The following is a 13,153-nucleotide window of genomic DNA, read 5'->3' on the forward strand; positions in this document are numbered from 1 at the left end:
ATGCATGTTTCACTATAAACATTCATGTGAGGTTCATTGTTTATGCTTTAACCCCTTCACCACTGAACCTTGGTAAAATGAGCTCATATATCAGTGTGGGGCGAACTTAAGGTACAGTTGGTACACTTTGTGTGCATTTAAATGGTGTAACTGACTTTGCAGAACAAAACATCAAAAGTAATGCAGTCCCAGAAGACAGAAGTCCAACAAAAGAATGATGACTGGCATACTCATGTGTAAGCTCATTCAGTGTTGCCTCACTTTGGGAAAAGCCTTTCACTGTCGAGCATACGGGGCTGCAGAAATCAAATGGTCAATGGATTTGTCTGTATCTGAACAGTTCGCGATGATGGAGACGGTGATCAGTGGCATCTCTGACATGTTCCCACACGTGCTGCGAAAGAGAAAGGTGCTGTTCACCTTCATCACCTGTCTCGTGGGATTCCTCCTGGGGATCCCTCAGACCACCAAGGTAAAAATATGTGGGCATGGCGGGGAATCGGGAAAAGATAGAGTGGTAGAGAGAGAGAGAGAGAGAGAGAGAGAGAGAGAGAGACTCAGAATCAAGACTCGGATAATTCATTGGTAATGGCCACCGCCTCTTTTGGACGAGGAGCGATGACAGCATGAATTCTCAACACGTTATCATCTGCAGAAATTGACTCAGTATTACATAAATCTCTATCTCCATTTGAAAAAAAAAAATCAATACAATAATATCAAAATACGTATAGTACCCTCAGAGAAAAAGAGAGAGAGAGAGAGGTGTGTGTGTGTGTGTGTGTGTGTGTGGGGGGGGGGGGTGAATTGTCGTACATTGCTTACATTTTAAAAAAATGATTATCGAAAGAAATATTGCAGGACATTCGGGGGGTCATACCGATCAAACACATAGTTTACTTGCCTCGACTTACAACGTGCGTATGACACACAGGAACTCAATCCAAAAAAAAAAAAAGATGGTGTTTTCAGGGAGGCATTTTAGGGAGGCATGAAGTTAGCATGATTATGTGCGATTTCAGGGGAGGCGTGCGTGTGTTTTCAGGAAGGCATGTGTGTGTTTTCAGGGAGGCCTGTGTTTTCAGGGAGGCCTGTGTGTGTTTTCAAGGAGGCATGTGTGTGTTTTCAGGGAGGCCTGTGTTTTCAGGGAGGCATGTGTGTGTGTGTTTTCAGGGAGGCCTGTGTTTTCAGGGAAGCATGTGTGTGTGTGTTTTCAGAGAGGCATGTGTGTGTGTTTTCAGGGAGGCATGTGTGTGTTTTCAGGGAGGCCTGTGTGTGTGTGTTTTCAGGGAGGCATGTGTGTGTGTATTTTCAGGGAGGCCTGTGTTTTCAGGGAGACGCGTGTGTGTTTGTGTGTGTGTGTGTGTGTGTGTGTTTTCAGGGAGGCCTGTGTGTGTTTCTAGGGAGGCCTCTGTGTGTTTCTAGGGAGGCCTGTATGTGTGTTTTCAGAGAGGCCTGTGTGTGTGTTTTCAGGGAGGCATGTGTGTGTGTGTGTGTTTTCGGGGAGGCCTGTGTGTGTGTGTGTGTTCGGGGAGGCATGTGTGTGTGTTTTCAGGGAAGCATGTGTATATGTGTTTTCAGGGAGGCATGTGTGTGTGTGTGTGTGTTTTCAGGGAGGCCTGTGTGTGTTTTCAGGGAGGCATGTGTGTGTGTGTTTTCAAGGAGGCCTGTGTGTGTTTTCAGGGAGGCCTGTGTTTTCAGGGAGGCATGTGTGTGTGTGTTTTTTTTCCAAGGAGGCCTGTGTGTGTTTTCAGGGAGGCATGTGTGTGTGTGTGTGTTTTCAGGGAGGCATGTGGGTGCTGACTCTGATGGATTGGTACAGCGGCAGCTACAACCTCATGTTTGTGGCTCTGGCTGAAATCATCTGTCTGATGTATGTCTATGGTAAGTGACCCTGTCGTTCTCCTTTCTTTTAACACCCTATTCATGCACGCCGGAAGAACACACAGTACAGGAATCCAGATCCATGGATACACTCTGCCATAGTTGTGCGTATTATGTATCACGTGCAAATGTTTTAGCGCTGTCCTTTTACACATTGAATACAGGCAACACTTGCTCATAGTTGGTAGTGGTATTGTGTCGATACCAACCAAACTTATTTTGTTTCTTTAGAAGTATTGACCTAACCCAAAACAACCAACACAGCATCGACGGTAGGGTGGAATGGGATCCAGAGAGAGAGAGGGAGAGAGAGAGAGAGAGTAGTAGTAGTAGTAGTAGTAGTATGCAGCATAAAAAAATATATTTCCGAGTGGATTAGGTATCCCCATTTTCTGTGTAAAACAAATCACACTGATGTAAAAAAAGAAAAAGAAAAAAAAGAAATAAAAAGTCATAATGATGATAGTTTGAACCCCTCTTGAAAAAAGATGTTACGAAAGATGTGCTGTAACGAGACTGACGGTGTCTTGGTATGCAGGCTACAAGAATTTCTTCGCTGACATCGAGATGATGATCGGCCACAAGCCCAACATCTACTGGATGGTCACCTGGCTCGCCATCACACCCATCGCTGTTGCCGTGAGTACTCTAAAAATAGGTGGATAGCGCATATCTTTTTTGATCCCCTTTGCTAACTGAAACCAGCGGAAGTGTTCAATCAGCCATTTTGCTACTCTTGTCAGTACAGCACGAAGCAGTAACTTAATGTATGTAGCCGAGTACTCAGCTGGCTACAATGACTGCTTCACGGCAAGCTTTCACTTCAGTTGCTCGTTGCGTTTAGCTGACATTCCTGTTTGTGCCTCCACAGCAAGTTTGAGCTACGTGTCACTGCACAGTTTTCCTGTAATAACTTTGGTAAATAAACCATTGGCAGATATCAATCAAGACACAACATTTAGCATGTTGTGGGGGCAAACATAACACGATGTCATAGAAGATACACGGTTACAGTTCAGAAACTACCACCTGTTAGCAGACGACTTCTCAACGGACTGACAGCCAGATGCAAGTGTCACTATGGCGTCCAGTTGGCTCAAGCTTTCCTGGCCAATGAGCTGCCCATCTGTTTTTAGATTAGTGACTTCTACCCTGTCTCCCTCAGCTCACCATTCAAAACCCCCTCCTCTCCAACCATTTAAACGATAACATACAAATGTGAAAAAATTACGCTTTATCCAAATGTCTACAACGACGGGATATTACACAAAATTCCAGTCCATTTTTATTGTATCTTCAAAGGAGAAGCAGCTCCATCGTGTGTGTGTGTGTGTGTGTGTGTGTGTGTGTGCGTGTGTGTGCGTTGCAGCCAGCTTCTCAGCCTATAACTTCATCTCTTTGACTGCTGGGATCTGCAATGATATCAGCTACAGACATTTCACGGCTTTCACTCACTCACTCATTCCCTCGACCGCTGGGGTCGTTGGGGGGACATGAGGAAGATGTCATAGCTCGCCACGCCGTTCTGTTGGCAGCTGTCGTGAGATCTGGCATCGTCATTTTGGTCCATTCCTTGACGTCGGACCAGCTCTTTCTCTGCCGCCCCCGTCTGCGCCCTCCCTCTACAGTCCCTTGTTCACGGCTATATGTAGCTAAAAGAGACGATGTTGTTCCGGTCATACCCTCTCAGCACGGCTTAGAGACAAGACGCGGGAGAGAGGTTGAGGCGACTGCGGCCAACATATCCTGTTTTGCTGCAGTCTTCGGCAGTTGTGTATTTGGGACCGGTCAAAGTTGCCAACGCATCTCTCCGGCCGTGTTTTCAAACTCGGTCGCGTTGATGGTAGAGACCCGCTCTGCACGGCTGAGGTACTGGACAGCGGGGAGGGAAGGGGTGGACAGGGGTGGGGGGTGGGGAGGGGATTGCGGCAAAGACTCCTGTACTGTTTAAGCAGGTTGGTGGGCGACGGGGCGGTGGGTGGGGGGACAGGGGGATGGCGGTTCGTGGCTTTGTCGCTCCCTTTCAGTGGTGGTCTGCCGTCGTGGGACGTGTGGGTCGTCGACGGAGCATGAGGACTGGCTGCTCGGTGGTCCTGAAGACGGCCTTGGTCACCACGAAATAAGAAACAACAGCTGCGACAAAAAAGACTACAGCCGAGACAACATTTGACCAACGATGAGAAAAACGTCATCCCACAATGCATTAAAACTACCACCAGTCTGCAGCCGAGAACGATACCCGGCCGACTAAGCATCAAACAACTGCGACACCCACCAGGACAACGATTCCTTTCCGACTACACCTCCGATACCAAACGGACCACAGCATTGAACATCTTTAACCACTGAACGACTACTGCCGGACATCTGTCCAGAACAACTTGACCATAAGGGCTTACTGCCGATAGGTCATTAAACTCAACTCTGTTGCTACTCTTGTTCTGGGGTGCTCCGTCCCCTCGATACACTTTTGTCAGGATTGGATTGCTCTTTTTACAGTACCGGTTTTCTTCTTCAATTTTGTGATAACATTTCCAGACAAGACAAACTGGATACGTATTTACTTACTTATTTCATGATTATTTCAAGACTTACATACCAGTCAGTATTGAACCATGTTGTTCCTGTCTTTTACTGAGAAGACCGGCGAACGGACTGCAACCGTGTGGGTCTTTTTATTTGTTAAGATGAAGAGTGCTAGTGGTATATAACAACGGGTGAACCCCCCCCCCCCCCCACACACACACACCCACCCACCCCACCCCCCTCCCACCCAGGGGTTTAAAACTGAAACTGAAACCAGCTTCACTAAAGCCACGGATAATAACTCGCATAACAAACAAAAGCCATGAAGTAGTAAATGACCGATCACCAGACAATGACCGATCACCCGACAAGTTTGGTACATATACTAACCCAGACAGCTGCCTCACGCACTCAGCGGTAATACTGAGTGTCGTCGCCCTGTCAATAGTTAGAAACACATTTTAGCCAAACATGTGAGTTGCCCGGGACATTGGTTTAGCAGTTTAGCATCCTGATATTATTGCACCTATTTTACCGGCAATTTTTGTGCGGCATGTATGAAACGACTAATCAGTACGGTAATCGATATTACTATAAGTAGATGTTGTAACCAATTTTAAGTGGATTTCAACTCTTATTTTGTACGTTATTTTACTCAGTTTGATGCGGATTCAGTCACACAACTAACATGCCACCATCTTGCTGTTCAGTTTTATTGTCCCACAAACCATGGAAAGGTAACCAACAGGTGTAATAATTTAGTATTTAGCAGTCATGCATGTGATCACTGGACCACAGAGTTTGGAGCGATGGTGGCGTTGTTGTTTCAGTTCATCATCATCATCGGAGCGGTACAGTACACCAAGGCCAGCTACGCAGGCTACGTGTTTGAAGACTGGGTGCAAGGACTGGGCTGGCTGATGGTATCGGTGCCCATCGCTCTCATTGCCATCGTTGGCGTTGTGCAGATGTTCCGATACGGAGTGGTACGTCTGTCTCCTCGGCCAATATATATATATATATATATATATATATATATATATATATATATATATATATATATATATATATATTCTTGTTTTATTTTGTTTTATTTTATTTTCTTCTATTTTATTTTTCTTTCGTTTTTTTTTCTTTTTCTTTTTAGTGCAGGCTTAACATTCATTTTGTTTGTTTTCGTTATTATAAAAAAGCAATAACTAAAATTCCAGTTTATGTCTGATATCACCAGGATCGCTTAAACACACACACACACACACACAAAGAAAAGGAAAAAAAACAACAACACACACACACCAACACAACCACCACCACCAACAAAACAAACAAACACCTAAAGTGGCAGTTTCTCTAACACTGTAATCAGTGTAAATTGATTAACAAACCAACGTAGATATCTAAGTGCATGAACCGGATAAAGTTTTGCCTTTTCGTCAGTCTGTCGAAAATGGTGGATCAGAATCATGAGTGGATTAAACTGCACAAATGCAGTATATGTATTATATATATATATTACTCCACGGGCGGAAAAACTGTCTGTTTTTGCTGCTGTTACTACCCATACTGTGCCAGCATTTGAAACAATTAGAATGTCCACTAGTGCAGCTGTCAGTTCACCATACAATACTGTGTAGTTTCAACGTAAGAATCAGCTGAGTGTCCACTTTTGCAGCCAATAATGACTCACCATACAGCACTGCATGTATGTTTTGTTTTCAGCCGGACTGCTTCCACCCTCTGGCCTCCTGGGGCCCAGCAGACCCAGAGAACCGCATTGGCCGCTACGCCCCCGCCACCCTCCCCTTCACCATGCAGGAGGGGAAGGATGGTCCCGTCAGTGTTGTTGGCGTCACACGGAACACTCCAATCAACGGCTATGACAACGCTGCCTACGCCAAAGAGTCTGAACGCTTGTAAAATAATCACCTCATCAATGGACCCACGAACGGTTACGTCATTTCAGGGTTTTGTGATGTCATTGATGTGACAACCCAGTTGCGTAAATCAGGTACCGGCCAAATAACAGACAGTTGGTTGAATTTCTGGTTGGAGGAATCCAAACCCTCCCCTTTAAAAAACGAAACAAAACGCAAATCAGAACCTTTAATATCTTTGCTTTCATGGCCAGGTACTTTGCTTGAGGGGACACTGAGGCAGAATTGCCGATGAGGCGTTTTATTTGTTAACCAGTGATCTGAGTTTGGTACTCCGTTACGGCATGGTGTCAAGCCTTTGGGAAAGGCACTTTACTCTGATTTTCCTGACATCACCCATAAGATGCCAATAGTGAGAATCTGACTTCGATCATGGAAGATTAACACCCCCCCAAAAAAACAACAAAAAAACAACAACCCCCCCAAAAAAAAACAAAAACAAAACCAAAACAAAACAAAAAACAAAACAAAACAAACAAAAAAACAACAAAAAAACAAAAAACAAAACAAAAAAATGGTGGAAGGAGCTAGAGGATGTGGCCCTGCCTTCTATGCCAATCCCTAGACATAGTGAATTCATATTCACAGCCTGTAATGCCCTAAAAGGCTGTGGAACTTTAACCCATTAACCTTTTGACTTATCATCCATGTCTGGTATTGCTCATGTTGAACACGCATGTGTTAATAATGGCAGAACAAATCCGGAAGAATCAGAAAGAAAATGAGACTTGGATATTAAAAGATATTCTCGAGAAAGTGATTCTTACACTCCCAAGCTTGCTTCTTGCAACTGAGTTGATTGTGTGGTTTACATACTACGTTCTGTACATGATATGTTTTCCGTGTTTGGCTTCTCTTGTTTATTCCTTTAAGAAAAGAAAGAAAGAAAAAAAAAAAAAAGAAGAAGAAAAAAACAACAAGCAAAAACTCATTGCATTGTTTCTCTGTGACTATGATGCAACTGTATGTAATATGAACTTAATATTTCATGCAGTGTTGTTGTTTTTTTTGTAACATTTTACAAAATGTTTCTTGTACAAATCTTATTTCTTCTCCCATCTCTCTGACTCTGTCTCCCCCCTCTCTCTCTTGTACATAGAAAAGAGTTATAATGAAATTAAACTTTTGCATGTATTCTGTCTGGGCATGCTTAACTCTCTCCATACGAACGGCAAAAGAGACGACGTTAACAGCGTTTCACCCCAATTACCATCATCACAATATTGCAAGCGGAAGGCTCTTATACTGAAGAGGTGAATGTTGACAAAGAATACCACAATTCTGACGACGGAAGCTAAAGGTTGGGTCATTGAGACACCCACTGGACATCCGAGGGGTCTGTGTAGAGGAGAAGAGAGGACTGGCCGTACTGAGTGAGTTAAAGCAGATATAAAAAGAAAACAAAACAACAACACTTGTTACATTTCTTTTGACATGTGATGTTGTATCTGTCACTCTCTCTCTCTTGTTGTTGTTGTTGTTGGGGAGTGGGGGTAGGGGGGAGGGAATTTATTTTTGGCTTTTTTGTGTGTCATCAGGATAATGCTTCTTTTTTTTATCTGAATTATGAAGGCTGTCTTGGTATGCTCATACAGAATGGATGCATAGAAAAATAACACACCAAAGTAGCTTCTTCTTCTTCTTCTTCTGCGTACGTGGGCTGCAACTCCCACGTCCACTCGTATGCACACGAGTGGGCCTTTACGTGTATGACTGCTTTTACCCTGCCATGTAGGCAGCCATACTCTGTTTTCGGGGGTGTGCATGCTGGGTATGTTCTTGTTTCCATAACCCACCGAATGCTGACATGGATTACAGGATCTTCAACGTGTGCATTTGATCTTCTGCTTGCATATACACATGAAGGGGGTTCAGGCACTAGCAGGTCTGCACATATGTTGACCTGGGAGATCGTAAAAATCTCCACCCTTTACCCACCAGGCGCCGTCACCGTGATTCGAACCCGGGACCCTCAGATTGACAGTCCAACGCTTTAACCACTCGGCTATTGCGCCCGTCTACACCAAAGTAGCAAGCTAGATGATCCCAGCTGATTGTTTCAAGGCACTGATGAAGCAGATTCTTTACTCCCCTCTCTGCTAGATTTTGTGTGGTAGTTTGGGGCGGTTGTCCTTCTGTCTTAGAAAAAGAACCCATGTCACATAGCACCAGGCTATGGCCAAAATTCTTTGCAGTTTTAAGGAAGGTCTATTTCACAGTTTAGTTCACATTATCAGTCTTGTGGGTCTTTTGACTTGTATTTGAATATAGCATATGTTTGCAGACATAGTGTTCTAAATACCAAAACATTTTTATACGAATTATGAAACGATTTAAATCTGAGTTTTTAACCAGCATGTTCAAGTGATATGAGAATGGAAATATCATTTTTGTTAAGAGCTGTGTGTGTGTGTGTGTGTGTGTGTGTGTAAAATTTCGGTGTCAACCGCTTTGGTAAAAGGGACTTAACTGGCTGATCCATATCTTTTGTACGTGATCATTCTGTGTGAGTGCATTTTACTCAGAGATCTATTGCTTTGCAGTGTAATCATCCATGCTTGCTTTACAAAAGTGTATCAAAAAGTCTGCTTGTTATGTTGTATCGACCTTGAAAATAACCAGTTTGCTTTTAGTGAGATACGTTCACCTGAAGAAGAAACATCATGAGCATGTGGTGAAGTGAATACCCTAACACATTAATTACACATTCTGAGTTCAACGATATGTTTTATATTTTATCTATATATTTAGATGTGCATCTGTTCACCTTTTACTTAATCCTGTTACAACTCAGTTACGTATTATGAAAGAAAGCATCAACATGATTCCCATAAAATGAATATCTCTTGAGGGGATGAGAAGTGTTGAATGTGGAGTGTTTTGATTTAGTTTTTAATTTTGGTTATTCATCCTTTTTCCCCCTTTTTGTGGAACTAGAAGAATAAAGAAAAAAATATCTGTGATCTGCATTCTTTGTATGTTTCATCGACTGGAAAGGAGAAGCGAAATGTGAAATACAAATCTGACATTGTCCCAGAAAACAATAAACTCTTAAATTCTTCAATATATATTTCTTAGCAAGTATCAGAGCTGCTGCAGTTTTCATTCATGTAGCAAAAGTAATAAAAGGACACATATTGGGACAATCTGGGTGCTGGCTGGATCTATGTACAGGAATGTAGATAACTATGTATTGTTGTTGCTATGTATAATATACATTCCCTGTGTAGTTTTGTTTCTTTTAATAACCAGAAATGTGAGGAAATAATTCAGCCACAGATTTTCGAGACTCACAGCAAAGTCTGAGTGAAATTTGAATTTCAGTACTGATCACTTTGTGCCACAAAAGGCAGGCAGGAACTCCACAAGATATTTGTCTTGTGTGTGCACATCTTTCTTGTCTTTTAATAGAATATAACAAAACAATTCTGGGAATGTCAGTTTCAGAATTAGAGTCCAATCAACATGAACTTATGGGGACAAATAAAAAGTGCAGTTCATGTTGTTGATTAACCTATATTGGCTTGTTGAAAATCACTGTCAACTTGGAAAGAGTACATAAGAGACGTATGTAAGAGATGTATGTATAAAGCCTATGCATTCATGTAACAGACGTGAAATGGAGAACAACTGATAATCAGTTATCTTGATATCACCATGGAAACAGCCTACCACAGACATATAGCTCCAAATATTTCTGTACAACCCTAAAATTCATATATCACCACATGGACAATTATTGGTAAAAATTACAGTCATAAAGCAGCATTTTTCACAAAGTAATTACAATTTTCAGTTGCACTGAGAAAATCATCTTTCATATCAAAAAAGTTAAAACTAAAATAATCAGGTTTTTTTCCCCTTTGAAAACAAGGGTCACATTAATGAAAATTCTGCAGCTCACATTAAGGAAAATTTCATATACTATGATTCTTGTTGTCCATGGCATTGTGGTACAAAACAGAAAAGCACTCAGTTGGGATTCAAGAAATAGTTTGCTGAAATCACATTTTATGTCAGGTATTTCCTACAGTAAGTGAAAAACACTGTTAACCACAGAAAACAGTCATGCTCCAAGTGCTAGGTATTTAATGATTTTGCGCATTTTCAGGCAATAAAAATCATATAAATGTTTTGTGCTTATTCTTTATTCAATGGTGGTCATGCTCATTCTCCATTTAAGCACACACACACACACACACAAACAACAACCAAACAAACAAAAAACACACACAAACTCACACAATGCACACCCATGCACACATACACACACACAGAAGTTCCATTATCCTTTCAACAATATTTACAACACATATGAATCTCACACAAAAGTTTATTTCTCAATGAAATGTTTATAAAACAATTATGTGGCACTGTATAATTCAATAAGGACCACGACCAATAAACTGAACAGCATTGCTGGAATTCCTTGACAGGTTTTCACAAAACAATACTTATAAATATATCAATAAATGATTGTTGTAAATTTAGATTATATATACATATAAAAAAAAATTCCTGACCATTCTCCATTTCTATAAATGTTAGTTTCTGAAGATGGTACAGGCACAAAAGTGTACAAAAGAAACAATGACAATAAAAAAGTTTACCTTGACTCATCAGGCACTGGTGAGATTTAAGGGGGGACTTGGCGTGCATTTTTGATGAAAAATCACCAGGAAATGTGTTTTGGGGTTATTGTAAATTTTGAAAGAATAATATATCTACAAACGCTTTTTGGATGTCTTTTGCTTTAATTTTGCATAAAAGTGTGTGTAATTGTACTTTTTTTTAATGTAGGTGGCCTCAAATATTTATCGGAAATCGAAGTCGAATCACAAAAATCGCTATCTTCAGACCCTAGCAACCACCACTTTCGTTTTACCAATTGAGGTGTGTGACCGCTCGTTTGAAAGCTAAACATACGCTCTTTCCGGTCAACCTAATTTCATATGCAAACAACCTCAGTGCGAGAGCTCCGCGAAGCACGAAATGGCTCACCCAACAACAGTGTATAAACCGGTGATTGGGCCTAAGCTGTCACGAGGGTAAATCCATGATTCTGATTGGCCGAAACTCCAGTCATCCGCCATCTTTGTTCATAGCGTCTGTTTCGAAGTGAGCGAACTAGGACATTCATTTTGTCACTTTTAGGCACAGTTTTGCTTTTTTACAATGCCAACAAAGTTTGGAACGAAGTTTAGAGTACTCCATAAGTTTGGTACAAAGAAGAGAAAAGGGAAATGTGGAAAAGCCAGCCGCCAATCACAGCAAACTGAGGTCGAATCGACAACCTGTGAGCCGACTCCATCAACGTCGTCTGCTATGGAATACCCGTCCTCTACTTCAAAGAAAAAAAAAAGGACTTTTTCTCAAAAAAGAAGGCAGTGTCTGATTCTAGTGAAGAAGTAGATGAGTCTGGACCCAGCAAAAAACAAAGACTGGAAGAGGAAGCTGTAGAAGAAGTGAGAAGTGACGATCTCAACAACATCATGAACCTGAGCTGCCTTCAGTCTCTCATCGATTCCAGTGGTGCATTGTGTCCAGAATGCAAAGAACCGGTAAGTCGATCGTTGATTTCTTTGTTTATTTTTCGTTTTCTTTATCATTCATACTTCTTCCTGGTCCTTGTGAAGTGTGAGAGGAGAGAATTAGATAGTGGTGTGAGGGGGTGAGTGGGGGGCTGTGTGTGTGTGTCGTGGGGTGTGTGTGAGAGGTTATGTGTTTATTCAATGTGTGTGTGTTCCAGGTTGTGTTTATTCAGTGTGTGTGTGTGTGTGGCTGTGAGTGTGTTCAGTGTATTAGTGTGTGTTTCAGGTTATGTGTTTATTCATAGTGTGTTTGTGTGTGTGATTATTCTGTGTGTTTGAATATGTTTCAGGTTATGGGTTTGTTCATTGTGTATGTGTATGAGATGTGTATATTCCATGTGTGTTTCAGGTTATGTGTTTGTTCAGTTTGTGTGTGTGTGTGTGTGTGTGTGTGTGTGTGTGTGTGTGTGTGTGTAAGACTGCTTGTACAGATGTGTGTATATGTTACAAATGTATGAAGCTGTGCAAAAAAAAGTGTACTGTAATGTATCATGTGTTTCAGAGCCTGAGGGTGACTGAGGGAGGTCAACAAAGGGTCCTCAGCCCTGCTGGATGTGATGCTGGAACTGGAGCTTGTGGGAGGAAGCACTCTGGGTGACTTTGTTTTGAAAGAGGACACTGCCAGGGTGGTGAAATCCAGCAGAAAATCATCAGGAAAGAGAAGAGAAAGAAAATAGAGATGGTGCGACGCATGGAACGCCAGGAAAGACAAGAAAGAGAAGGGGAGGTGTATGGGCCTGGGCAGTTCTGAGTGTTTGATTTCCAATGCCACATAGAAAAAAAACTGTACAGAATGTCTTGACAAGGTATCATACTTGATAATTATTGGAAAATGATAGTAATACTATTGAAAATTGTTCCTTTCATTTGTCCACATTAAATTCTATCTTTGGAGTCAAATTTCTCAAAACGACTTTTTATTCCATACGTATGTACTGCCCTCCTTTACTGTACAAGTTCTACAACAGCTATTGCCTTGAAATTTTGCATATAGATGGAAAAATGGCTTCTGAGTGCAATGAAACCATTAGAAAGTATGGATCTTGGACAGTTTTAGTGTTATATTAGGTTAAAAATAATTATTTACATTTGTCAATTTTCTCCAAAGTCTTGGCGATGGTATTTACATTTATGTACATTTATACATACTAATTTATGTCTATTGCACTCTTCTATTCATGTCCTTTGTATTGATTATGATTTTAGCTTCAATACTAC

At 41.6% G+C, this 13,153-nt stretch overlaps 1 protein-coding gene and 1 long non-coding RNA gene across 2 annotated transcripts in view; both read left to right on the forward strand.

Moving 5' to 3' along the window:
- LOC143283942 (sodium- and chloride-dependent glycine transporter 1-like) overlaps positions 1-9,302 on the forward strand; it is a 68,370-nt gene extending 59,068 nt beyond the window's left edge. Inside the window, exons 11-15 of the mRNA XM_076590398.1 lie at positions 341-472; positions 1,785-1,884; positions 2,423-2,523; positions 5,241-5,396; positions 6,130-9,302. Of these exons, the coding sequence (XP_076446513.1) occupies positions 341-472; positions 1,785-1,884; positions 2,423-2,523; positions 5,241-5,396; positions 6,130-6,327 (687 nt within the window). The 3' untranslated portion in view covers positions 6,328-9,302. The remainder of the gene's footprint in view (positions 1-340; positions 473-1,784; positions 1,885-2,422; positions 2,524-5,240; positions 5,397-6,129) is intronic.
- A 1,682-nt stretch (positions 9,303-10,984) lies between these two features.
- LOC143283945 (uncharacterized) lies at positions 10,985-12,835 on the forward strand. Its single transcript, XR_013055469.1, has 2 exons — positions 10,985-11,905; positions 12,438-12,835. It is a non-coding gene; the product is annotated as an uncharacterized LOC143283945 (long non-coding RNA).
- Positions 12,836-13,153: the final 318 nt, after the last annotated feature.

This window comes from Babylonia areolata, chromosome 7, assembly GCF_041734735.1.
Source record: "Babylonia areolata isolate BAREFJ2019XMU chromosome 7, ASM4173473v1, whole genome shotgun sequence".
Lineage (NCBI taxonomy): Eukaryota > Metazoa > Mollusca > Gastropoda > Neogastropoda > Buccinidae > Babylonia > Babylonia areolata.